We start from the raw sequence: 26766 nt of genomic DNA on the forward strand, positions 1-26766 counted from the left end.
TTATTCTGTATTATTTTATTTTTTACATTCTTTTATTGTAATTGAGATTATTTCTTGGCTTTTTTTTTGAGCTTCAAATTTATTCATGTATTGGAAAATTATAAGCCTTTATGTATGGATATCTTTATTTTAAAATTTATTTTTAAAATCCTTGTTTAAAAAAGAATAAATAAACAAACTTTTACATTAAAATGTTCATCGGTTTTAAAGATATTGACTATATAACTAATTCAAAATAGCTGATTTTGAATTCCAGAAACCTATTATGATAGAAAGTTTAAGTTTAGATATCTCAGCAGCTACAAGACATCCCAAAATAATTCTTCTGTATTACTTCTTATATTGAAGATAATGTCCTAAAAGTTATAAGTGTTAAATTTACTTGAAACCCGGGTAATTTTGAGTTCTAAAATAAAACTAATTTTACTATTTTAAAGCTGGAGGCTTTTTTAGGGGGTCTAACTTCTATAATTTTGAATCCAATGTTACAAAACTTATCATGAATGATGACTACCACCTATATTTTCACAAAATAACATAACTTTCACAATTACTTGTGTATTCTCCTTTCATTTGCTTTATTAATATTGAAATTTTTTCTTTAAAGTGCTTTGTTTTATAACTTTGAAGTCCAAGATGGCCTAAAATAATTACTTTTGCAAAATAAATTTTTATTTTTTCGAAAGTTGAGGTAGATTACTGCCGTCAGATTGATTTTTAAATATTTAAGATAATTGGTTTTTTATTTATATGGATTTGAAAATGAGACTTTTTTGAAAAAGACAATAAATTGCTTGAAATAGGCTAAGACATTAATTTTTCAAATTGCCATAATTTTAGAATGCTTCAAGATAATGAGTTGAAATTTTAGGAAAACCTTTTTTTCCATAAAACCTATAAAGGGTTTAAATTTCAGGAAAATCTGAAATGGTCACCGGGAAATTTTCAAAAATGGCTTATCTTATATGGAATGACCCATAACTTAAACAGCAACAATCTTTTTCAAAAAGGTTTTAAACATACTAGTACTTTTCTTAACAAACATCTTTAAAATTTCACTAGTGGAAAATTTTTTAAAAAGTTCTATGAATTTTCTTTGACTTTCAATAAAAATTTAGGAATCCCATGACTTTTTCCATGGCCAAATAAAATTCCATGACATTTCAATGATTTTCATGACCAGTGGCCACCCTGCCATATCATGGAAACAGTCTACATCATGGAAACAGTAATATACCATGAAAACAATCATCATGAGCTACAAACAATTTTACTAATTTAATTCTAAAGTACTATAGCAATTTAATTACCTGTTTTTCATTGAAGTACTATATGCATTAAGAAAAACATACCAATTGTTTACAACCATCACATCCCATAGTACAACTAAGGAAGCCTAAACAGTATTGCAATGTTAAGTATTTCTAAAATTTTATTTAATGAAGAAATTTAAAAAAGTTATTTGAAAGAAACATTTTTTTACATATATATATATATATATATATATATATATATATATATATATATATATATATATATATATATATATATATATATATATATATATATATATATATATATATATAAAAGAAATTTTTTGTATAAATAAAAATTGAAACAACTTTTTACCGCAAAATCATCAAAATTATTAGCATAGTAGTCTAGCTGTTCATAACCACAGGTGATATTTGGATTGGTTATTCTAAAAGTTATACATTAAAAAATACTCAAAAAGTTTTTTGTGTTTTAATACTAGAAAATCTGATAGAGCTGAAAAAGTTTTTATTTTGTTGTAAAAAAGATATTTAATTAAAACTTCAAAATTTAAAAAAACACATTAAATACTTTTAAATCATTATTTTCTCTAAATTTTATTTAACAATTGCATTATTTTCTAAGCATTAAATTTTTACATTTTAATGTTTGACATGAAAATATAACATAAAAAACCATGGATAAAAAGACAATCACAGGAGTTTCACATGAAATAAAGTGTGATATAATGGTAATTAACAACTTATTATTTATTATTTTCCATTATATCAAAATACCACTATATATTTAAGTTAAAATTTAATAAAATAACTTTCATTACATTTTTTTCTTTTAAATTTATTGTGGCAAATATTTATACATTATTTGAGTGTTGCTAGAGGGGTTAATGTTTAAATTCACAAGTGAATTTAATACCTAAAATTAAATTATACATAAAAAATTTTCTATTAAAATAATAATCCATTAAAAAAAAAAGAAAACCTATATGTGTTTAGAGTTGCATTTACTAGAGTAGGTCTTGGACTTTTGTCTTGAAATATCATCATTCCAATCAAAGCAAAAACGTAATATATCACCTAAACGATTAGAAACTATTTTTAAAAACTGGATAAAAGAAAAATTAACAATACACAGACAGTTAAGCTTAACTTGTTAGAAATAGTTGAATTTAAAATATAACATAAAATAATAATTTACGAGTAAAAATAAACATTTTTTAACTGACACTTTTCAAAACCAACATTATTATAAAAAAAAAATAATGTACAGGGAACTAATAGTTGATGAAATAAAAAACAATAGATTCATAATAAAAACAACAAATTAAAAACATTTTAAAATAAAACTCACTATAACAATACCAGCAAATGATTTCAAATTTTTTGCCAGATCTACCATTGCTCTAGCAACCACAGAAAGTGGCTAAAAATTTAAAAACTATATTGTAAAAAAACTTAAATTTAAAAGCTATATCTTATAAAAGAACAACAAAATACAGTAAATTATTAAAACAATTTAAAAAATTCTTAATATAAAAAAAAAAGAAGATTATTAGGAATAAATACCTAATCAATTATAAATACCTTAATGCTGGGTATGATTCTAAGAATTCGAACAATTATCAGCATATTAGTGATACGAAGTAAATTATATACTGACAAAAATTTTAGGTTATTACTGCGTATAACTATCTCTTCTCTGAAAAAAAAAGTATTATTTTTTTTATTATTAACTGTATTTAAATTATTATCATTAAAGATATTTTATTAAAGATGATAATGATAAAAGTATAAAAATAGTTCAGCCTTTATAACTTTATTAAATAAAATGTGGCAATAGACTAGTGGTCACAATCAAGACGTTTCAGATTCAAATTTATGTCTCTGGAAATACATTACTCAACCTATCTCAGCAGCATAACAAGGTTTGTGCTTTAAAGTTTAAGATTGAGAGGGAGTTGATGTTAAAAAAAAGAGAAGAGAGCATCCTCCTCAACTGCAGTGGTCTCTGGAGCTTTAGAGAGTAGAATTTAATTTTAAAAAATTGTTTACAAACATTGTTATAAAACATAAAAAAAGTTTAAGATTTTATTCATAAATACACACAGCCTTTTCAAATAATTATATTTCTCATTATGCCTTTGTCAACTTTTATCCTTTTACCAAGTAAGGAAATAAAAACAATATAAAACAAATCATTTACTATTTCATCAAACTACTAATTTTTAAAACATAGCAGAAACATAGCAGAAACATAGCAGATATGAAAGCTATAAAAACAGATATATCATAAACAAACTCCAAAAATAATAGATGATAAATTTGAAAAATGTTGTGATATCTTTAAAATTAAAAAAAAATGCATTTCACACTTAGGTTGTTTGGGCAAGATTCTATTGTGCAATTTTTTAAATTAAGTATGGCATTAATGTGATAAGATAAAGCAATTTTTCACAATCAGATGCTTTAATTTGCATTAACCTGATTTTCAGATAATAAACTATAAATAAAAGTAATTATAAATTTTCTAAACTTTTGACATAATTTAAACATTATTTTAACAAACAACATTAATAATTATAACTTACTTTGTCATATAAGGAATTGGTCCACCATATAATGATATAAATGTTATCTCCACCAGCTACAAAACAATAGCATATATGTTATAATATATCTCCAATAGTTGCAAACTAAATATTTTTATAACTTGATTTAAGATTTTATTCAAAAAAAAAAAAATTTTTTTCTTACAACAAGAGCCCAAGTTATAACACTATCAAACCAAACAGTCTAAAAAAAATTTTTTTGTCAAATGTTTCATATAGCAATTATTTTATTCAAGTTTGTTTATAAGTTTAAGTGTCAATTAAAACAAACGGCAACCGTTAATAAAAACAAAAAGTAAAAGTCATTATTATTTACATTTATTTACAAACTATTTAACAAAATATTTTACTTATTAAAATTAAATTTTAAGACCAATTAGGGTGTAAATGGGGATATAATGTTATGTCCACTTACTTCAATTGGAAAAAAAAAAGAAAAAAGAAAAAAAAATGACTTTTTGAATTAATAAATTAATTCTAAATAAAAGGCTTATAAATGACGGTGTCAGCATTAAAAAGTTCAAGTTCTTTGGTATCATCATTGATAAAAAAAAGTTTTAGAAAACAAATTACACATTTTGTGTATTTGAATATTTTGATCAAGAAAATATTTAAATACAGTCTGAAAGTCCTTCTTTTGGTGCTTCAGTGACGATACGGAGAAGAGCTTCAACTCTTGCTTGCTTCAGTAAGTTATGCAGCAAGCCTTCAGAAGTTTCATGTTAAAAAAAAACAACCCTTCTGTGCAAGCAGAAATAAGTAGTCAAACAGTTTGGGTACATGACTGACCATCCTCACCATTCTACGATTGCAACATCTGTATTAATATCATCTTTCTGAAAATATATTTTTCTTTTGAACTCATCTTTTTTATTTGTACCATAATACTCTGCAAGAGAACAGATTCCCATTGAACCATACAAATAAACCTCCTTCTCTGCTTTAAGTAACTTCCATGGGTCAAAAACTACAAATTGTCTTTTGTAACTTTAAGTAACTTCCATGGGTCATAAACTACAAAAATTACAAATACATTGAGTTTAATTTTGAAAGTAGATACAAATTTTTTATATGTACTTTTTCATACACTTTCCATGTGAAGATTCTTTTGTTGCAAAGATTAGCAACAATATGAAGTGTAGCAGTTTGTTCTGAACCAATTTGTATTAACTTGTCAAACTTTTCTTTTACAAATTATGGGCAGTCCTGAGCAAAAAAAAAAAAGTGACTTTTCTGTAATGCTACAATTAAGGGAAAGATAGCTGAGAAAAAATCACACAAAAAAAGAGTAATGTTGTTAAAAACTTTTTTGAGACGAGTGCAGTAAATAAAACCATGGCCTCAGATTCGCATTTTTTCTTCAGACTAACCAAAAGAACAGCTAATTATATGTTGATTAATATATTAGAGAAAAATGCGAACCAATGGCTGATAATGAAAAAACTTCCAAACAGTTGCACCAGCATCCTTTATTGCAGAAAAGTCTTCAAGCAAATGTTTGAAGCTAAGGGCAAGTTTATGGTTCCCACATTTGATCCAGACTGAAATGGGAATAGAATGTTAAGAAAGATGTTTTAACTTATCATTCTCCTCAAAACTAACATTGGTATTTTCCAAGCAGGAAAACCGACAGTTAGCATCTTTGAAAAAATTCACGCAGTGCTTTCATGATGTTTACTAAGTGTTGTTCCAACCTATGTCTAAGATGGTAAGCTCTTAATTTTCTCTTCTTTTGACAATGCTTTTACAAAATACAAAAGTCTTTTAAAACTCACAAAATCAAATTAAAAATCTCTGTACAAATTCTTTGATAAAAATTCTAGGAATAAAAACAAAAAAACCCATTTGAATCGTGAAAAATGTCAAAGTTGCTGCTCTGGAAGCAATTGTTACTGATCCGTGAATCTGCCTATATAAACCTTTTTGGCGTTAAGTTTAATGCAAGCTTGGTCGGGAAGCGGGAGCGATCACTCTCAAAAACTGACAGCGGAAATAATATTTAGATGCGAAAAACTGGCCAGGTTTTTCAGTTGTTTTGAGAACATTTAAGTTTATGTATGGCCGTAAAACAAAAAAAATTTTTTGTACATACATGGAAACATACATAATCTTGAATGTTCTTAGAACATCTTTGTGCGGAAGAATAAAAACCAAACACTAAAAACCCGCCAAATTTACAAACTAATTCTATTAGTTCAAAAAATAACTGACTAAGCAAAATAATGTTCTAAAGTATTCTGTTGAAATGTTTTGAAAACTGTATTATTCAAGATTGTTTAAGTTTTGAGATTTCTAGCATAAACTGTTCTTTATATATATATCACACAACTATTATTTTAATACCATCGATTATTCTTGGAGCCACATCTGCAAAGCCGTAAATCTTTTAGACTATTATTATTTGTTTACAAAAATAAATGTTTTATAATATATATTTTTTAAATTGTCAAAATTTTGAAAGTTTATTATAAATTATAGATGTTATTAATATATTCTTATATTCTATTTAAAAATTATGTATTTTTATGTAAATGTAATTTTGTTAATCTGTTTTTATTCTAATGTAATCTTTTAAAGCAGTTTTTACGATTTATTTAGTAGGCATAAAGACTTTCAACAATAATTGTGTTTTCAATGAAACTATTATAAATCATCAAAGTTAATAAAACTAATTATGAAATAAACATACAAGAAGTTATAATTTTAAAATAAGTCTTGCGTTGCATAATTTATGGACAATCCCTAAACTGATTGAAATGATTCATCAATATAATTCTAATGCCTGTTTAGCGTTGTTTGTTTTAGTTACTTTTTAAAATGATTTCTTTTATTATTATGCTGACCTTGTGTTTGTTTTGCGCGGACACCAAAAAAAAAAAAAAAATAAACAAATCAACAAGAAAGCAAGTTAAATAAAATGTTTTAAAAAAATTAAAAATCATTTAGAAAAAAAAAGATTGTAAAGGTTTCAGTTGCCATTCTTACAAACTCATTATACTTAAACTTAAAGTTACTTTTTTCTGTTTTAAATACTAATTAAAACTAAAAATCTCACTCACTAAACATCATCAGCGTAAGTGTGAAGCAGTTCTGCTTCCTCTTCATAAAGTGATTATAACCTTTTGAGTTGATTTTTATCTAGTTAATTTAATTTCTACAGTATCTCAATTATTTAATTATTTCATTTGTTCATCTTACTAAGAAGAATTGTTTCAAATATGTTAAACTTTTCAAACTACGCGAAGCATAAAATAGTTATTAAAAAAATTAACTTTTATATTTATAAAATAATTTAGCTTAAATAAAGCTGAAACTAGCGTTAGTTTTATTAGAATCTTGTTGGACTTTTTCGGGGCCGGGGACTATGGCCCCATCTAACCCCAACCCTCCCTAATTTAGCACTAAGACGAAATAAGTTTAAAATAAATTTAGCACTAGACGAAATAAGACACAAGTATATAAATACAAATTATAATATACCTTTTGATAAATAAAAGAACATTTGTTTCCTTATTAAGCAATCGTAAGATGTTACTTTATATAAAAAATGTTGCTTAATTTTATAAAAAAATTAGAGCGGTGATTCGAAAATATTTTTTCTAAACGTAATTTATTTTGCGCTTTAAAATAATCTTTTTTGCGCTTTTTTTTGTTTTTTGAAATGTTCTCAAAACAACTAAAAATTCTGGCCAGTTTTTTGCAACTAAATATTATTTCCGTGGTCAGCATTTGAGAGCGATCGCTCCTGCTTTTTTTTTTTTTTTTTTAAATTATTCACCTCCCCAAGGCCCGAGGGGGGCCACTACAGTCGTGGAGGCTACTCATTTTTATTTTTATTTTTATTATTATTTTTTTTTTTTGTGTTTTTATTTATTTTTTTTTTTTTAGTTGTTATTCGTGGTACAACCCTCTCTCAACTCTTTAACTCCGAAACACGAACCTTTCCGAGCAAGGCCGCTGCGCGGAGAAACTAAGCTGCTTCCCGACCAAGCCTTGTAATGTCTAATTTAAAGTAAATTATGAAACTAAAAGTAATTCAAAAGTTAAAAAAAATGGACGACAAAAAAGTGCAAGTTGAAAACATTATCAAGAAACCTGTCAAAGTTTTCAATCAAAGAAAAGTTGAAAATGTTGATTATAGAATAATGCAGCAAAATACTAATCAATACATCAAAATTTTATTACAGCTTTGTCAAGCATAGGTGGTGTTGTGGTATTTGTACAACTATTGATAACACAACTTTTCACAAGTTTTTTTAATTATAATTTTTTGGCATGTGCATAAATAGAAGCAAACTATTTAAATTACATTGGTAATTGAATCGGCTCATGCTAAAAGGGGAGTAGTAAACAATACATAGTTTGGAGAAAACTAAGTAAAACTTTGCATTATCTTTACTGTTATTCAAAAAGATGTAATTTTTTGTCTATAAATTCTTTATTACCCCAGTTATCATGAAACACACTTGATTAATGACATTTATAAAGCTTTTATATGAAAAAAAAATCATTAAAGCTGCTTGACTTATCCCCTTTTAGCCTAATTTGAAAAAAAATAAAAAACAACAGATAAATGTGTTTAAAAAATAATGTTATTTACTTAAAACACCAAGAAATCAATATTTACACACACTCCTATATATAAAGAAGCAATTTCAGAAATATATACTATCTTCAAATAAATCTCTTTGTCTGAGATAAGCAATAGGAGCAACGACAACTTAATCGTCATTTTTAACTTTAACAACTTCGGTTGTTGGCCACATTTAAATTTTAACATAAAAGTCTTCAAACTCCACTAGAATGTTGGGTTGTAGTTTTATGTCTGCCATTTTTTCAATCTTTATTGGTACTTTTCCTGCAGGGTAAGCTTCTTTACTTGGAAAACATAAATGTGGGCAACCCATTGCTCTAAAGGAAAAGCTATGACTCATTATAGAATCTATTAAAGTGGGCCAATAACCTTAGATGGAAATTTTATATCATATGTGCAGTGCATGAACTTGCTTATTGAAAAGTACTATTTTTTGCTCTTTTAAACTTGTTTCAAAATCTTTGTATTCATTTCAAAACCTTTGTATTCATTGGAAACACAACTTTTTTTGTAAAAGTGCGGTCACTACGTCATGAAGTCTAAAATTTCCAAGAACTTAACTTTTTGTACCACAAATTTATCTTTTTTAGAGGATGTCTTAATAAGGTCACATACTTGGTCTACTGTATATAGCCTATTGTGTTGGTTTAGTTCTCGCTTTATTATGCTAAAATCCCTATCACACGGTAAAAAGGAGTGCCCTCTTATTGGGTAGAGTTGCTCAATCTTTTCAAATTTCTTTAAAAAGGGTCGTCTCTGCTTTATTTCTTAGGAATCAATCAAGGATAGTAGGAACAAATCCTGCTCATCTTTAGTGTTGAAAGTATAGAAATAGTTTATTATATCTATTTGATCCTCTTCATTAATTTTCTCAAGACACTGTTACTGTTGTTAGCTGTTACTGTTGTTAGCAGTTACTGTTGTTAGCTGTTACTAAAGAAACAAAAAACACTTTTATACTGCATATTATTAAAAATTTTATCTGTGAAAAGGAAATTGTAAAAATATTAGCAACATTGAATACAAAAAAATTTACCTGCAGGGTAAACCAATGTACTTTTGAGGTACATTATTTCCTTGGTAGTTAACAAAATTTTCACCTATTATTCTGGCAACTTTTATGTTTCTCTTCCAAAGACTTGTATCAGCTTTCCTTTTCTTTGCTGACTTTTTCATAAGAAACTCATCACTTTCTTCTGAATTTCCATATTTCACTTATTTATGATAGGAGTAAGAACACAAAACATAAAGTTGATTTATAAAGGTAATTCTTATTTAGGTTAAGCAATACAGTAAAATACAATAGAATAAGACTAAGAACACAAGACATAAAGTTAAACATAAAGTTAAAAATAAAAAAGGAGATATTTTTAATTATTTTTTTCTCAGTCAGTTCATGAAAACTTTCGATCTGATGAGATGTTACAATAAAAGTATTTTTTATAAAAAATTTCAATTTATAAATCCAAACTAATATTTTTTACAAAACATGCATAAAACTATTCAATTCTAGTATGGCTTGTGGTCAAATGTGCATTTTCTAACAGCTGTTTTATCACAATTTTAATAGGATTTAACATAGTGTCAGTGGCTCAACTTCTGCTAGCATGAACAACTCTACAATTAATTGCAGTTACTGTGGTAACCAAGCGTCTGTTATGTCTAATTTTATCATAAATAGTTAAAACCTGTTCTTAAAACATCAAAACCATCAACTCATTTTTTAATTTTCGTGACTAACCCCTTTTTAGCATGACCCGATTCAATTAGACTTTAAGCGTTAGAATTCTTTTGCAATTTTTTTGTTACATAACAATTATTTAAAAAAAATTTTAATGAAAGATTTCTTGTTACAATAAACATTTTTGTCAACTTTTTAAATTGTTTTACAAATTTTAATTTAACCTAAGTAGCTTTTATTCATTTTAAACTATTTTTAAAATTTACTTTTTAAACATCGATTTCCATTTTACACAACTTTATAGAAAATTTGGAAATTTTTAGGAAAGTCCCTTGTTAGGGATGATAGAGAAATGTGTGTGACAGACTAAATAGAGGCTAGTAAACATTGCCATTGTTCATCAATTATTTAATTTTTTAGTGAGTGGCACAAAGAAATTACCAAGTGGCGCAAAAGAATTACCATAATAATTTTTTATTATTATTTATTTACGATTATTTAATTATTATTACCCAAGATGTTAAAAAAGTTATCAAAAAAATTGGGTTTGGAAGTATTTTACTATATCCATTAGTGATCCTAAGTGTGCCAATTGTAAAACTTGCAATGAAAGAGCTTTACGCATAACTGATGATCATAGACCGTCATTAGCCTTTCATCTCTCTCTTAAAACTTACCATTGTGTTATTGCCAAAATCAGCTCTGCTTCTGCAATGCTAAAACTCTTAAGTGTTCCAGAAAAAGATGATTTTAAAACAAAACAAAAAAAGAACAATCTTATTTTCAAAATCAGGTCTAAGAAGCAAAGTGCAGAAATACAATAACCTACTATGTCCAACTGGTTTGAAATTAGTTCAAAAGTTAAATGGAACTCAGAAAAAAGACTTCTTTTTTCTGAGTTCCATATTGGCCTTGATGCGTAGTCAAATTTTTATCACAGTAATTTAGGTATGACAACTCATTTTATTTCATTTTATAAAAGACTGGGAACAAATGAGGTACTGCTTGTCACACATCAGCAAATATTTATCAAAAGACTCATGAAATAGTCAAAGACTGGGACATTACTTCAAGAACTGATGTTTGTTTGAGAGACAATGCTGCTAATATTAAAACAACCTTTAATTAACTAAGGTAGTGTCTTTGAATCAGCTGAGATTCTTAACATTTCTCTTCACCTTGTTGTGGAAGAAGTTTTTTCAATGGATTCAGTTAAAGCGCTGGTTGTTAAATGTTAAAAACTTTACAATTATACATCCCACTCAAATAAGTTTTAAACAGAGCTTTACAAACAGAAAAAAGTTTTATACAGAACTCTGCAAAGAGAAGTACAGAAGGTAAACAAAACCAACTTATACTAAAAAATGTTGTTGCAACAAGTTGGAAATCAACTTTTTACATGCTGCAAAGAATTTTACTTCATAAATCTGCAATTATCACAACTTTGATGGGAAGAATGGAATATTTGTGAAATAGTGGTAAATTTTAAACTACTTTCTGGAAGTGATTCCTGCATCAGTGCTTGCATCCCTATTGTGACATAATAAAGTCACTTGAAGCTCTGAGTGAAGATGATGACAAAATAACAATGAAAAAACCAAAAAAAATTGCAATGGGAAATCATTTCTAGAGCATGAAACAAGTTAAGCACTACCAAATCACTGAGGCTTTTCTAACGTGATGAACAAAATGGGCTTTTCTAATGTAATGAAAAACATCATTGCCTAATCTCAAATAATGAAAACCAGATATCACACTCTAGACTGACAAAAGAAATCCTGAATGATTATCTGGATTCCTAATTATCCTGTCTTGACTTCTGGAAGAACTACAAAAACAATTCAACTAGTAAAGTAAAGCAAGTTCTTGCTAAAATCACCAAGAGCTTTCTCACTGAGAATCATAATGAAATTTATAATTTTCCAGTAAGATGTCTGAAACTTTGGTTTATTTTGATATTGACATATTTCCTGTTTCCAGTTAATCACTATTCACCAAAAGCCTTTCATACCTCTTTATGACAGTTCTGTGGTTTAACATCCTTTGATTAAACATCAAGTAATAGTAGCAAAATTAAAAAAGTTACTATTATTTGGAATATTTACCATGTGAAAGCTATTACACTAAACATTTCATCTAGCAATTTCAAATCAACATAATTAGCTATCTATATTCTTGAAATGCCTCAGATGTAGCTTTATACAAAACCAGGAATGTTTGTATGTTTGAGCGATCTTACCTTTTTAGCTTTTAAACCAGGTAGTTCCAATAATAAAACAGAGGGTAAAAAAGGAATTTCTTTTCTTCCCTTCTTTACCTCTTTTGTTTGTTTTTATTATAAATTAGCTCAACCATTTTTAATATTTATTATTTTCCATTTCTTCTCAAACATTTTATGTATTTTATAAAACTTTTAATTAGTAATTTTATCAAAGTATTTTATATTATTTTAATTTTATTATCTAATTATAATATTTTAATTTAACAACTGGTTTATTAAATATGAAAAAAATCATAAATGTGGCTCAGCATATTCAAAGCTAACACATCATAATGACTTATAAATTTTTTGTGACGTCTAAGCTTGATGCAATTCTTAATTTAAATCAAAACATAAAATATTAAATTTACCTTGTGAGAAAAATACCTTTTTGCGCCAATAAAATAAATCATCAAAACCTGAAGAAAATATATTGATATTAAATCAAAATATTTTTAATAACTAAACTTACTGACAATTAAAATATTCAACAATAATATTTATAGGCATAAATGAACAATTGAATAAGCAAAATAATCCACCTGTTCAATAGCAAAATATGAGATAAAACAAAAGTTAAGAATCTAAAATGAATAAAAATTAAGATCAGTAAAAAAAAAACAACATTAAAAAAAAGATTAAAACCATAAAATAACAATCAAAAACCCATTATTTTCTTATAAGTAAGGATGTTAAAAAGAAAAACCGATTGATGTTTTTCATTACATTAGAAAAGCCCATTTTGTTCATTGCGTTAGAAAAGCCTCAGTGATTTGGTAGTGTTTAACTTGTTTCATGCTCTGAAAATGATTTCCCATTGCAAAATAAAATAAACCTAACCTGATGCCTATTATGTTGATTTGCTAAAAGAAAAGGAGTCAGCATCAAACTATATTTAGGACTAGAGCAAGTTTTATAATTTAGACCAGAGCAAGTTTTATAACTTGTTTTTTCCAATTTTATTATAAAAAAACCACCAATGCATTTAGAGTAAAACTATTTGCATCCCCATAATCTGCCTTGTGTATTATTGTGTATTATTATTATATTGTGCAACCAATTTTGCTGAAATTTTAAGTCTAAGAGGACACAAATGTAGAACACAGACACATGAAAAACAATCAATTCTACATATAATAACAACAAGAAGAACTGTTATGAGGAAACTTGATAGGAATTTTGCCATAAAAGTGTTTCATAAAAAAATTTGCTTTAGCAACTGCGGAATACCAATAACTATTTCTAAAGGTATATGTAAATTAAATATATCTTGAAACTAATTTTCAATGTCAAAAAATTATCTTTATATATGAAATTAAATAAACTATAGAATAAATGGAATATAGATAGTATCTGTTAAACCTGTAAACTACCAACTGTTTACAGGAAGAAATTTTGGCGACATTGATAGTATGAGTAAAACATAGTTGGAAATCTGTTGAAGCAAGACTTTATTAAAATTTATAAGAATCAAATACACAAGTGTTAATATTTTTAAATTACAAGAAAAGTCTTTCTTTTGAAACATCTTTTATTTTATAAAACTTTTATTTGTAAAGAATATTGACAAGACATATGCAAAAAAATGCTAAACACTATTTTTATTTGTAAAGAATATTGACAAGACATATGCAAAAAAATGCTAAACACTATTTTTATTTGTAAAGAATATTGACAAGACACATGCAAAAAAATGCTAAACACTATTTTTATTTGTAAAGAATATTGACAAGACACATGCAAAAAAAAATGCTAAACACTATTTTTATTTGTAAAGAATATTGACAAAACACATGCAAAAAAATACTATTTTTATTTGTAAAGAATATTGACAAGACACATGCAAAAAAACACTTTTTTGGCAATACCTCAAGTTTTAGAAGACATTCTTGATGACATTTTGATGACATTACTTAAAATTAAGCATAATAATTAAATGATAAAATGATTTACCAACAATTTTTATTCTGACCCTTTAAAGAAACTTTTATTTTATCAATTTTTATTTAAACCCTCTTCTTACAAGAAATGTGTTTGGATTTGTTTGGATAATTAATGATAAAGGAATAATCAAATATGCAATGTTTTCATAGTTTTTGCATAATGATTTAGTAACACATACATAGTCATACTTAAAAAATACAAGTTTTTGGTTAAAGTGTTTGCTGATGGTGAGTTTTAAACCAGGTCTAGCAGTTTAAACATTGTCCATGATGTCCATGTTTAAAAAAACATTTGCATTCATTCTCATAGGTAAAAATAGAAATGATCCAACTAATTTTTAAATTTATTAAAGCAAGAGTAAGCCATTAAAAATCTTCAATTTTTCTTTATTAGATTGGGCAATTTTTGAGTTTACATGTTAAATGTTAAACACAACTGTTGTTTTTGCAAGAACTGTGCTGATATGGAAGATTTTTTGTTAGTATTTGGAGAAGCTAGAACTCTAGGATCAATAAAAATCAATCAAAATGTAGATCAAACAAAAGTAAGAATGGTAGGAAATAAGTCAACCAGAATTTTAAATATTTACAGAACTACACACTTTTACTGTATGTTTTTAATACTTTCTGCTATATTGTTATATTCTATAAGATTATTTCATCAAATTTGAAATACTGATATACTAAAATACAAATTCAGCTATACTTGTAAAAACATCTTCTGTACCTGAAAAAATTATTTTATTAGGTCTGTCCTAACATTATCTGCAAAAACAAGTGATGGGTAGCTAATAAATGGATACCTTTTTTGCAAAAGTATGGCCTTTTAAGGGCAAAATATTTTTTACAGGATGTTAATAGTATTAATAGTAATAATAGTATGTAAAAAAATAAAAAATATAATACAATAATACAAAAACATAAAAAAAGTTATAGACAAAGAAATTTGTGTTATAAAACAATTGTGTTCATTTTTAAAAATGTGTTGTTAAAAATATTATTTTTTTTATTAACATGTTTCAATAAATTTTTTACATATAAAAATTAAATTCTGTAAACTTAAAAAGTAAATAGCTTTTGCATAAAATAGAAATTAATCATTCAATATTTTTGCTCTACCTTATGAAGACAGAATATTTCAAACATACTTTTAGAGTCTTAAGAAGTAACTTAACAAAATATATAAAACAGTTTTTCTTTACAATTTGTTTTAACCTAGAGTTAGTTCAACAACACATTGTATATTTGATGATAGGGGAAAGGAAGAGCATTGGTACAGAGGGAGCATTGATACACAGCCTAATATTTAACCGTTTTAAATTAACTTCAACTTTTAAATGCAGATAATAAGTATTTTTTATAATTGATTCTTCCTCTGAAAATATAGTTAGGTTTTATGCATTTGGTACCTATAAATTTACATTTTATTCATTTTTTCGATACTTTGATTTTTTCACGGTTTGTTGTGTTTGGCGAATATGATACTTTTTTGAGTTTTTATTAATATCGGAAAATTTAAAAATAACTGATTATTTAAATTTAACTTTAAAACTACAAAGAATAAATAAAAATTTTAAAAATTAAAAGTTTTTTATTACATAAAAAAATATTTACTTTGAAGCACTCACTAGTAAAGGGTGAGGATTGGTACATTGAAATCAGGAAGCATTGGTATAGGATTTTGAAATTCTGTTCTGTAGATTACATAAAACTTGGTACAGTGCGGTGCGAGAAAATATATTTCAACATTTTAATTTACTTTGTAATGCTGTTTGGATACTAGGTAATTAAATACATTATTATGTTTTCAAAAAATGCCACAAAACTACACAAGAAAAATAAGATGCATCTTATCAGAAGATAAAGTAATAATTTAATACCATATTAATGCGTTGCAATTAACATGGTATTAAAAGATAAGAAATCTATTAGAGATTGTGCTAAAATCAACAACATACCTGTTATGACTATATAACAGACTTAAAAAATACAAAGATTCCTCGAAATTAGAAGAGATAAACAAGAAGGAGTATACATTTAGTTCTAAATATACCAATCAGCAAATATTTACAATTCAGCAAGAAAAACTCTTAGTTGGATATTTGATTAAAAGTAGTAAGATCCAATATGGTCTTACTTATAAATAAGTGCAAATATTGTCATATTATTCATCCCTTATTCTTTATTGAAGATATATCAATAACTATACAACAAAACAAGCTCAACTTATTTATTCGCCTGATGAACAATAAAATTACATTTGATATTATTAAGTCGCAGCCGGAAAACAAAACAGCCCCACAACCTTTTTTAGATAGTATCAAGGGTTTGTGTAATAAACATGAACTAAATCTGGAGAAAATAATTCAAAGTAAAAAAAAAATAAAAATTATTGGCTTAAAAAATTTAGTTCCTGAAACGGATCTTCAAACTCTAAAATGTGCAGTTGAATGCTGGAACTCAAAAGAACAAAGAACAATCTTCAAGGATATTCTTGAAAAAAATATTCCTAGATGATAATAATAAAATAATAATAATTCAAGGATTTTTATAATTATCATGTATAAAACTCTAATTTACCTTGTATACTTGTATAGTGGGTGTTTAATAAATATATAAATATAAAAAAAAAAAAATATGACTATAGTTTGAGTCTTGGTATTAAAATTGACAAATCTTGGTCAGATAATCAACTTGCTGGAGTAGACTGAATGAAAGTAATGAGACAGCGTGCATCACTTAGTTTACGCAAACGTGAAAATACCAGTCTTTCACAAGCAACAAGATTCAATCAGGTCAACATATCCAAGTTTTTGTTAATTATGAAAAAATATTGGGAAAACATAAAATTCCACCCAACCATATTTTTAATTTAGATGAAAACTCCTCATTTAGTTGCTCCTAAGGGAATAAAGCAGATAGGACAAGCTGTATCAGCAGAATGAGGAGAAATGATCACATTTTGTGCAATAATTGGAGCGAATGGTAACACAATCCCACCAGTTTTATATTTCCTCGAGTTTGCTTTAAAAAAGAGTTTTAAAATTGAGCACCAGAAGGTAGCCTAAGATCATTAAACCCATCTGGTTGGATGAATGGAGTTTCCTTCATTGAAGTTTTAAAGCATATCTAGAACCACACTAACTGTACAAAAAAAATTCCTATACTTATTTTATTAGACAATCATGAACCCCATGCTACTCTTGAAACAATTTTGTTTTGCAGAGAGAATGGAATTGTATTTGTAACAAACCCACCACACTGCACACACCAACTACAACCTCTTGATGTTGGATTATATGGGCCAAGGGAAATTAAAAATTGTTTTAAACGATTGGATGTTAAATAATCCTTGTAAAACTATAACCATTTACAATTCGCCTGCTTTAATTAACACATCATATTTAGGAACATTTTCATTAAAAAGTTTCATATCTGGATTTGCCAACACTGGTAACTGGCCTTTTTGTAGAACAATTTTTTCTGAAACTGATTTTGACTCGGCATATGTAACACATATGCAGAGACAAAATCAATCAATATGGATCGACCTGATCCCAATACAATGGTAGATCAACCTGATCCCAATACAATGGTAGGAGAAAAACCTCCTATCATAGCTGCTATAACAGAAAGAGCAGAAGCATCACAAGCTGCTGTAAATAATAATACACTAACAGGAACATCAAACACTTCATTTAATAGAGAAATGAATAGTCTGCATCCAAAAGCTGCAGGGTGTAAACAAACTAGCAAGGGAAATCTAGAATACTCACAGATACTCCAGAAAAAAAAAGACTTGAAGAGGAAAAATTGAAAAGACTCTTGAAGCACCTACCTAGCACAAACCTAGTGTGCAAACACAATCACAAAAAAAAAAGCAATAACTCCACAGATTAGTTTATTACCCGATTGTAATGAAAGCCATGATGAAATTTTGTATTAAGAGTTTAATTCATCTAATGTTGGCCTAATTAAAGATCCAATTTCTGATTTGATAATAATGAATTCTTCATAGATTTTATGCAAAAAGTATCATTTATGAAATTTATTTTTCCTAAGGTTTCTGATGAAAGCATTGTCAGTTTAAATGACATTATTGGTAAACTTCCTAATTCAAAGTACACAGTGGGAACAAAGCGCACAGGCTCTTTTCAAGAATTCAACATTGATTATTCAATGTACACGGTGTGTCCCAAAAATAACCGAACTTCATATTTAAATCATATAACATGCAGCGCCATCCATTGATAATTTGCAGCATGAAAAAGATACATTCATTCTCTTTCAAACGCACCTACATTCATGTAAATCGGATGACAGATGTGAAAGTTACAGCCATTTCAATAAAAGAAAAACGCGTCCTAATGTTACAAAACGAAAATGGAACAAAGAGCGAATATAAAATTTTGTGTTGAACTTGAAAAAAAATTCGCTGAGGCATACGAATTGATGAAAAAAGTTTATGGTGATATTGTCGTACTCAAGTTTATACGTGGTTTACACGATTTAAAAATGGTCGTGAGGATTTAAATAACGATCTGAGGCCAAGTCGTCCAGAAGCTAGTAATCGTGCTGAATTGGTGGAAAAAGTCTGTAAAATCATTGGTATCAATGCAAATTTTACTACGAGAATGTTGGCTGAGGAATTAAATACAAGTAAAAACACTATGTGGAGAATTTTAACTAAAGATTTGGGTAAAAAAAAGGTATGTGCGCGTTTTGTTCCAAATGAATTAAATGAAGACCAAAAAATCGCTCGAGTGGAGCATTGCAAAGACATTGTTGAAACTGTTGAAAACGATCCAGACTTTCTTGATTCGATCATAACTGGTGATGAGTCATGTTGCTTTAAATATGACTCTGAAACTAAGCGCCAATTTATTGAATGGAAGTCCAAAGGCAAGCCAAAACCAAAAAAATTGTGTTTCCAGAAGTCTCGAATCAAGGCAATATTGATTACTTTTTATGATTCGAAGGGTATTGTCCAAAAGGAATTTGTTCTAGAAGGTCGAACTGTTAATGGAGAATACTATTTAGGCGTTTTAGATCGTTTGTGGAAAAGAATTTGTTGTGTTAGACCTGAATATCCAGCAGGAAAATAACTGTTTTTATTGCACAACAATGCACCGCCTCACAAGACCAAAAAAGTAAACAAATTTTTGATGAAAAAACGAATTTCTCTCATCAACCACCCTCCATATTCGCCTGATCTATCACTATGTGACTATTTTCTGTTTCCAAAACGGAAAACCAAGATGATAGGAGCACTTTATAATGATATCCCAGCCATTCAAGCAGCTGTAACCGAGATGCTGAAGAACATTCCTTTAAAGGACATAAAAAAATCTATGGATGCGCTGGTTGATCGTGCCAAACGTTGTATTGAGTCTGATGGAACCTATTTTGTATAAATAATAACTTTCAATGATGATATAATGTGTGTTTTATTTTATATCCAAAAAATTCGGTTATTTTTAGGACACACCGTGTATAATATAATAACTTGTAGAAAATACTTACCTTTAATTGTTTTTCTTTTTGTCATATTTACATTTTGTTAATATATTTATAAAATATTTTGTTGGTTTTAAAATGTGTTTTTTTTTTCATTTAAATTACATTTATTTTTAATGAAATTTGTTACTGTATTAATGTAAACTGAGCGTGTGCCAATGCTCCCCCTGCTATGTACCAATGCTCCCCATGTGAAGGAGCATTGGTACAAAAAACTACGTTTAGAAAATTGGAAAGTATTGCACTTAATCATTAATATTACATAAACATAATTTCTAAACATAAATTATATTAAAATGTTGCAAATACATTAAAAAATATGGTAAAAAAATTGTTTTTGATTTTTTCTGAAAATTCTCTAATTTTTTTTTTAATTTCTTGTTGAAATGTATTAATGCTCCCCCTTCTCCCCTACTTGCAGAAAAAAAGATTAGTTGAATATCGATTATTTTTTTATATTTCATTTTTATTTTTAGTTTATAATGATACAAAAAATTTTAAAATTCTACTTTTAGTAATCTAATTTAAATTAGCATTTGGTTGTTTTAACTACAGTCATCTTACCCTGCACCTATTTTAGTTTTTATGTTATGGAAACCTCTTAAATTGTTTATAGAAAACTGTAGGAATATATGAAACAACTAGTCTAAAAAAAATTTTTTTATTAGATATATATCATGCTTTTTTTAAGTGTAAATGCTGATGTATTACTTGTCTACTATGTATAGTCTATTATGTATTGCTATCTTGCACATATGAGATATTATATAACTATTACATTTATAAATACATATACTTCTAATTTATTGTTAGCTTTCATTCCATTGAATCCTTCTTATTAAATACAGTGAAATACAGATTTACAAACTAGATATACAAATATACAGATTTATAAAACAAATATGAGATATAGAACATATACAGAAATTATTCAGTAGATATACAGACTTAAAAAAGAAAAAAATTTTTTAAATGTCTACCTTGCTTTTAATAATATTCTATTTAGAAATTTCAATAACAATAATATAACCTAGTAATCAATTCATAAATAAAAGAAAAAATCTTACAGAAAGTCTATCTCCAGAAAATGTTACTTCAATAGATGTTGCTAACTCCACCTTCAATAAAAAATAAATATTGTTAAAATATTTTAAACAAATCACACTATAAATTAATTTTATGGAAAATCTACTAACCGTAACCACAAAAGCATTAAGAGCACATACAAAATCGCCAAAATATTGAAAGTAATTATGTAAAAGTATTGATTGCACTTTCAATAACAATGGATAATGGAATTCTCTACAAGGAATCCTCTAAAAAATTTTATCTAAATTACTTCTACTTTGATAAATATATTTTATGATATATCACTATTGATACCATAAAAAAAAAAGTTAATAGTATGGTTGGTATATTGTGTGTGTATATATGTGTGACTTTGGAATTAGAGTTGGTATTTGGCAATCCCAATTTAACTGCTAACTTGCCAAAGTGTCTGAGGTCAGCGATTTTTCACTAACCTTGTTTCTATGTTATGGTGAAAACTTTGTGTTAAAAACTTTGTGCTGACCTGATACAGACCAAAAATATCTTAGGATTGGCAATAAATTTAAACTATATTAAATAATTAAACAATTTTTGATTCAATACCAAAATGTAACAAATTTTTACAAAATTTTTGCCTACTGTAAATTTTTTTATAGTTAATTAACTAACTCTGAAAATGTAATATTTTTTCTGAATCATCAACCATTTTGAAGTTATAGGACTTTTAATGCCAACTGGCAATCAAGCGCCCATACATTATCAGTGCCTCACAAGACATTTTATAGAGGTTTGTTAGTGTGCTTCTCTCCCAGCCTAAGCTTCGATGAAGAATTAACCATGCTATAAACCATTATGTTTCCTGCAATGTGACACGACAATAAGGAGTTTTTTCTAATGTGTGTCACATCTCAGGAAATGTGCTATAATATTTGGAGTTACATGATTTGTTACAAAATCTTTTCACCTTTAGGTTAATTACTAAGTTCTGTTTTCCTTAGCTATTAGAAGATGTTGAAATTCTTGAGATATATTTTGTTGTGTATGTAGATATTATATTTACAAAAAACAGGTTTTACATAAGATCATGAAAGATGACATATTGTCAATAACATGAGCAAAATATTTTGTTTATGCCATATGCTATATGGGTAATGAGAACCAACCATGGGCCTGTGGCAGCCTACCAGTACTGCAACTACCACAAAATGCAAGTATACTTCTCATCATACTCTTTAAAAGTCTCACATTTAATCAAACTAAATTTAGTTTGATTAAATGTGAGACTTTAGTTTGATTAAAAGTATTGACTATGCATTTATTTTTAATGAAGTTTTGGACTACTGTTATTCATGTCTATATTAAAATTGCTATATTTTGTTATTTCATTTTTTTTTTAAAGTAGTTACAATGAACATTTTATCTCAAGATTCAGCAAGCAGCAGCAAGTAGCAGTGAAGACAGGATAGACTTTGTGTATCCCAAAAAGTATTAATTTTTTTCTTTTATTTTCCTGGTTAAAAAGCCGATGATCATCATTACAAAAAAGTTGATTGGATGCCAATGTTGTAATAAAATAAACGCAATTTAAAACCTTGTAATGAAATTAACACAATGTTAAACTTAGAGAAAATCAAAAGTTATGATAAAAGTTTTGAAAAAAGCTGGATTTGCATTTCGTGAAATGTTTGTGGATTTCTAGGAAATCACAAGAACTCTAATTACAAACAGCTGGTTACAAACCTTATTAAAAAACTTTAAGAAACTGGATTATGTCACTAATGGCATACTTCCAAAATACCTTTCAATATATGAAAAAGGGCTGTGCAATTGGAAATTTGTAATTATCCTTAGAATACATTGATCAAATTATTGAGAAAATTTACACATATATCAAGAAAATATGAAACTAAGCATAAAAAACTGTTGAACTTAGGCTAAAAACAAATGTGATTTTAAACTTAAAAAATACATAAGAAACATTAAAAAAATATATTTATATATCTAATTACTGTTATACAGACATAAAGTTATTTAAAGATACAGGCTACTGTTATCTAAACATACAGTTCGATTTAAAATAAAGATAAAAATCAACAAAACCTAAACATACAGGTTAATTTAAGATAAACATGCAGGTTAGTTAAAGATAAAAACAGAGGTTATCTTTATCTAAATGTAATAAATATTCAAAATATTATAAATTATCCAAATGTCCAGGTCAATTTAAATAATAAAAACGCAAGTCACTGTTAACATAAAAACATTTTCAATTTAATAGACAACATTTTAAATATAATAGTTAATAGAGAAGAGAATAGGCAAATAAATAAACAAACAACACCTTTTTTATTGAATCTGAAAATACAATATCAAAGAGCTCTTGAAACTGCTTCGCATTAATAACATTTGTATTCAATTTTGTCAAAAACTAAAATAAATTAATAATGATAACATTTTAAGTTAAATTGATTTTAGTATATAACATATTAATATAATAATACTCAATTATTGAGCCCATTTGGGTTTCTAGGAGTTTGAATAGATATGTAGGAGATTTGGTTAAGGAAGTTTTATATGTAATAACTGATATCTCATAAATTATTCTTTGATGGATTAGTAACCAATGAAGAGATTTTGGCAGCTTTTTTTTATGGAAATTTTAATGGATTTTTAATGGAAAGGCAAATGAGAGACAATGCAAGATAAGTTACTTAAAGTACATTTAAATTTTATAAGTTTTTTTTGGTAAGAACCTGATAAAAAACAATAAAGTTAAAATAGTCAAGCTTATAGTTAACATGTGTGTGTGTGCGTGTGTGTGTGTGAAATAAAAAAAATGTTAGAAAAAAATAGTAATTACTAAAGGTCTGAAAAATATGCCCAGTAATTTTAAAATCCATCAATTAAAAATTATACTATTTGTCCATAAAACATTAAAATCCGAATTTTGGTAGGGGGAAACTTAAAAGAATCATTTGTTTAAAAAATTAAATGTTTTAAATTAGAAATATTCAGTATGAATATTCGATGACAGTATTCGGCTATTTTTTTACTATTCAGTATTTGGCCAAATACCCACATACTAGATTGCAACAACAACAACAACAACCACAAAAAACGCATAAAAACAAATTTCAAATAACCATTTTTTTTTCTCTTCATTTTAACAAATAATTGGCATACCTAATAATTAAAATCTATAGGTGGTATAAAACATTTTCATTGTTTAATGATAACAAATAATTGTCAATTTCTTATAAACTATATATACTTTAAAAAATAGGCATTCACTGAGTACCCTGCCACCAGTTTTTAGCAAGTTCTTTTAAGATAATTTTGCTGTCCAATTAAAGTGAATGATTTCATGTAAAAACTTATATGATTTGCAATTGGACTTTCCTTTCTCACATCTTCATATGTATGCATACTTTTTGTAGAGATTGATTTGATTGTTTTCATTTACAATTCTTGTTTTTTTCATTTTACAGTTTCATTTCTTTTTTTTAAGAAGGGGAGCTGAATCATCACTGGTGCTACTAGTCACCAGTGGTGATTCATCTGTGTCAAGCAGCCTTTTACTGAGAAGGATTAACCATTCACAGACTTAATCTTTCTCAGAGCATTTAATTTGTTTTTTTTTGCTTGCTGTGTTTTAATTAATTACTTGAAAATAAGTATGGAATTAGCATCAATAAAAAAAGGCTACTGAGTAATTGACATTTCCATTATAATTAAACCATGCCTTAAGTTCAGGTTGTTGTGAAGATATTACTTTTAATAAGTTAAGAGTTTTTTGTGCTATATCCATTGATAGCAACTTTTTAAAAGTCCTTCAGAAATGCAAGATATACCTGACCTGGTTATTATAACTATAAATGGTTTAAATTAGCTTTTTTTTTAATTATAAATTGCTCTGTCTTTAATTTTATATAAATATCTGAGTTAGTGAGTTTTTCTAGTTTTACATGTTTTTTAAAATACTTAAAATATTAAATTTTAATTATAATAAAAATAAAAATTATTTTTAACAATAACAAAAATAATAATAATAGTATTAATGGTTTTAAAATGAGATTTTATGTAATAATTTCAAGATCAATATAATTATTTTTTATTGAACTATTGAGTTCAATAAAAAATATAAAAATAAAAACTAAATATTTAAAAACCAAAAGCATTTCCAGATACTGCAATTCATGATCACTTAATTTGTGCTTTGTAAAGAAATGTTTTTTTTACAAAAGTATATCAACCTGTATTTCAAAAGAACTGGAAATTGTATTTATGTATGCATGCATGTATGTATATGTATGTATGTATGTATGTATGCATGTATGTATGTATGTATGTATGTATGTATGTATGTATGTATGTATGTATGTATGTATGTATGTATGTATGTATGTATGTATGTATGTATGTATGTATGTATGTATGTATGTATGTATGTATGTATGTATGCATGTATGTATGAATCTATGTATTTATGTATGTATCTACTTAAAACATCTTAAAGTGACACAAATTATATAAACATTAAAGATTTACTTATCAAATTAATTTTAAATTATTTACAACCTATAAAATAAATTGATCAAACTAATTACCTCCTCTAGCTTAGGCATGTATCTTAATTTTCTAGAAAAATGTATGTCTTTTAAAATGTCTCGCACAAGTGAAACCTCTATACAGCTGCAACATATAATAATTGGTACATTAATACACTGTTTTTGCTTATGTAAAATTCTTAAAAAACATCAAATTATTGACAGAATGTATAACAGTAATACCTTGGAGTTTCAGAAGAAGAAGGTTGGTAAGAAACTCCAAGTAATACTTCAAAAGCAGCTCTGATTCCACATCTTCTTCTTATAAAACTACTTTGCATTGTTTTCTAAATAACAAAAAAATCAAACTTGCTATTTTTTATGACATAGGTACTACTATATATAGGTAATTCAAGAGATGAAAAACTCTTTTATAGAAAGTTTTTTTCTTTTTATTTTACATAACATTTTTATTATGAAATGTAAAATATTTATTTAAATTCTTTACTTTTATTACAAGTTAGCAACTTCTTCATCACAATTTTTGCATAACGTATTAAAAAAATACACATTTTTAACACATGATTTAATAACACATTGTCTGAATTTTTGAAATTATTGAAAAATTCTGTCTATGCTATAATCCTTAACCAGAATATATAGAACAGAATAGTTTATAGTGAAGCATATTTTATTTGTAACACAACTTACAGTAAAGGAACCTTTGAATTCATTATAAATGACAGCAAGAAGAACATTCATAAAAAAATACATTCCTATAAAAATAAACATGAATAAAAAATTGTAATAGTCTATTAATAAAACCTTATTAAAATACTTTGATTCAATTGTTTCTACATTTTATACTATTGACTAAATAATTAAATATTAAATTGAATATATTTTAAAGATAAGTAAATAAAAATAATTTACCTACAGCCAGAAATAAGATAAAAAATATTGCATAAAATCTATTATCAGAATACGCAGGCATCATCACTAAAAAGTAACGCAAATTTTAATTATTACAACCACTACCAACTGCTTTTATATTTTACTATTAATTTTTTTTTAAAGTTTCACTTTTTAGTAAAATCAAATAATATTTCACTAAAGTAAAACTCATTCCACTACAATGTAGTATTGTAATGTTTTTAATAGTCATTCAACTAAGTTAAGTGATCAATATGTATTTTTTTGTTAATTAAAGCCTTAAGATAAAGGGCTAAGATTAAAGGTCTTGACTGGGAAAGACCTTTGAAACAAAACCTGGAATTTTATTATACAGAGT

The 26766-nt window shown here is 26.6% G+C and overlaps 1 protein-coding gene across 3 annotated transcripts in view; it reads right to left on the reverse strand.

Annotated features, from left to right (window-relative positions):
• Positions 1 to 26766, reverse strand: part of LOC101236940 (two pore channel protein 2) — a 98757-nt gene that overhangs the window by 11942 nt on the left and 60049 nt on the right. For 2 of the 3 annotated variants that reach the window (XM_065814215.1, XM_065814216.1), the window contains exons 12-27: positions 26409 to 26474; positions 26187 to 26251; positions 25719 to 25822; positions 25536 to 25620; positions 23270 to 23356; positions 21075 to 21194; positions 20946 to 20996; positions 12961 to 13002; positions 12790 to 12837; positions 4029 to 4067; positions 3863 to 3918; positions 2859 to 2973; positions 2626 to 2697; positions 2257 to 2351; positions 1630 to 1702; positions 1311 to 1396 (exon numbers count right to left, since the gene is read on the reverse strand). In XM_065814215.1, coding sequence (XP_065670287.1) covers positions 1311 to 1396; positions 1630 to 1702; positions 2257 to 2351; positions 2626 to 2697; positions 2859 to 2973; positions 3863 to 3918; positions 4029 to 4067; positions 12790 to 12837; positions 12961 to 13002; positions 20946 to 20996; positions 21075 to 21194; positions 23270 to 23356; positions 25536 to 25620; positions 25719 to 25822; positions 26187 to 26251; positions 26409 to 26474 — 1204 coding nt within the window. The remainder of the gene's footprint in view (positions 1 to 1310; positions 1397 to 1629; positions 1703 to 2256; positions 2352 to 2625; positions 2698 to 2858; positions 2974 to 3862; positions 3919 to 4028; positions 4068 to 12789; positions 12838 to 12960; positions 13003 to 20945; positions 20997 to 21074; positions 21195 to 23269; positions 23357 to 25535; positions 25621 to 25718; positions 25823 to 26186; positions 26252 to 26408; positions 26475 to 26766) is intronic. The other variant, XR_010642657.1, reaches the window with a different exon arrangement.

Source organism: Hydra vulgaris, chromosome 12 (assembly GCF_038396675.1).
Source record: "Hydra vulgaris chromosome 12, alternate assembly HydraT2T_AEP".
NCBI classification, from domain to species: domain Eukaryota; kingdom Metazoa; phylum Cnidaria; class Hydrozoa; order Anthoathecata; family Hydridae; genus Hydra; species Hydra vulgaris.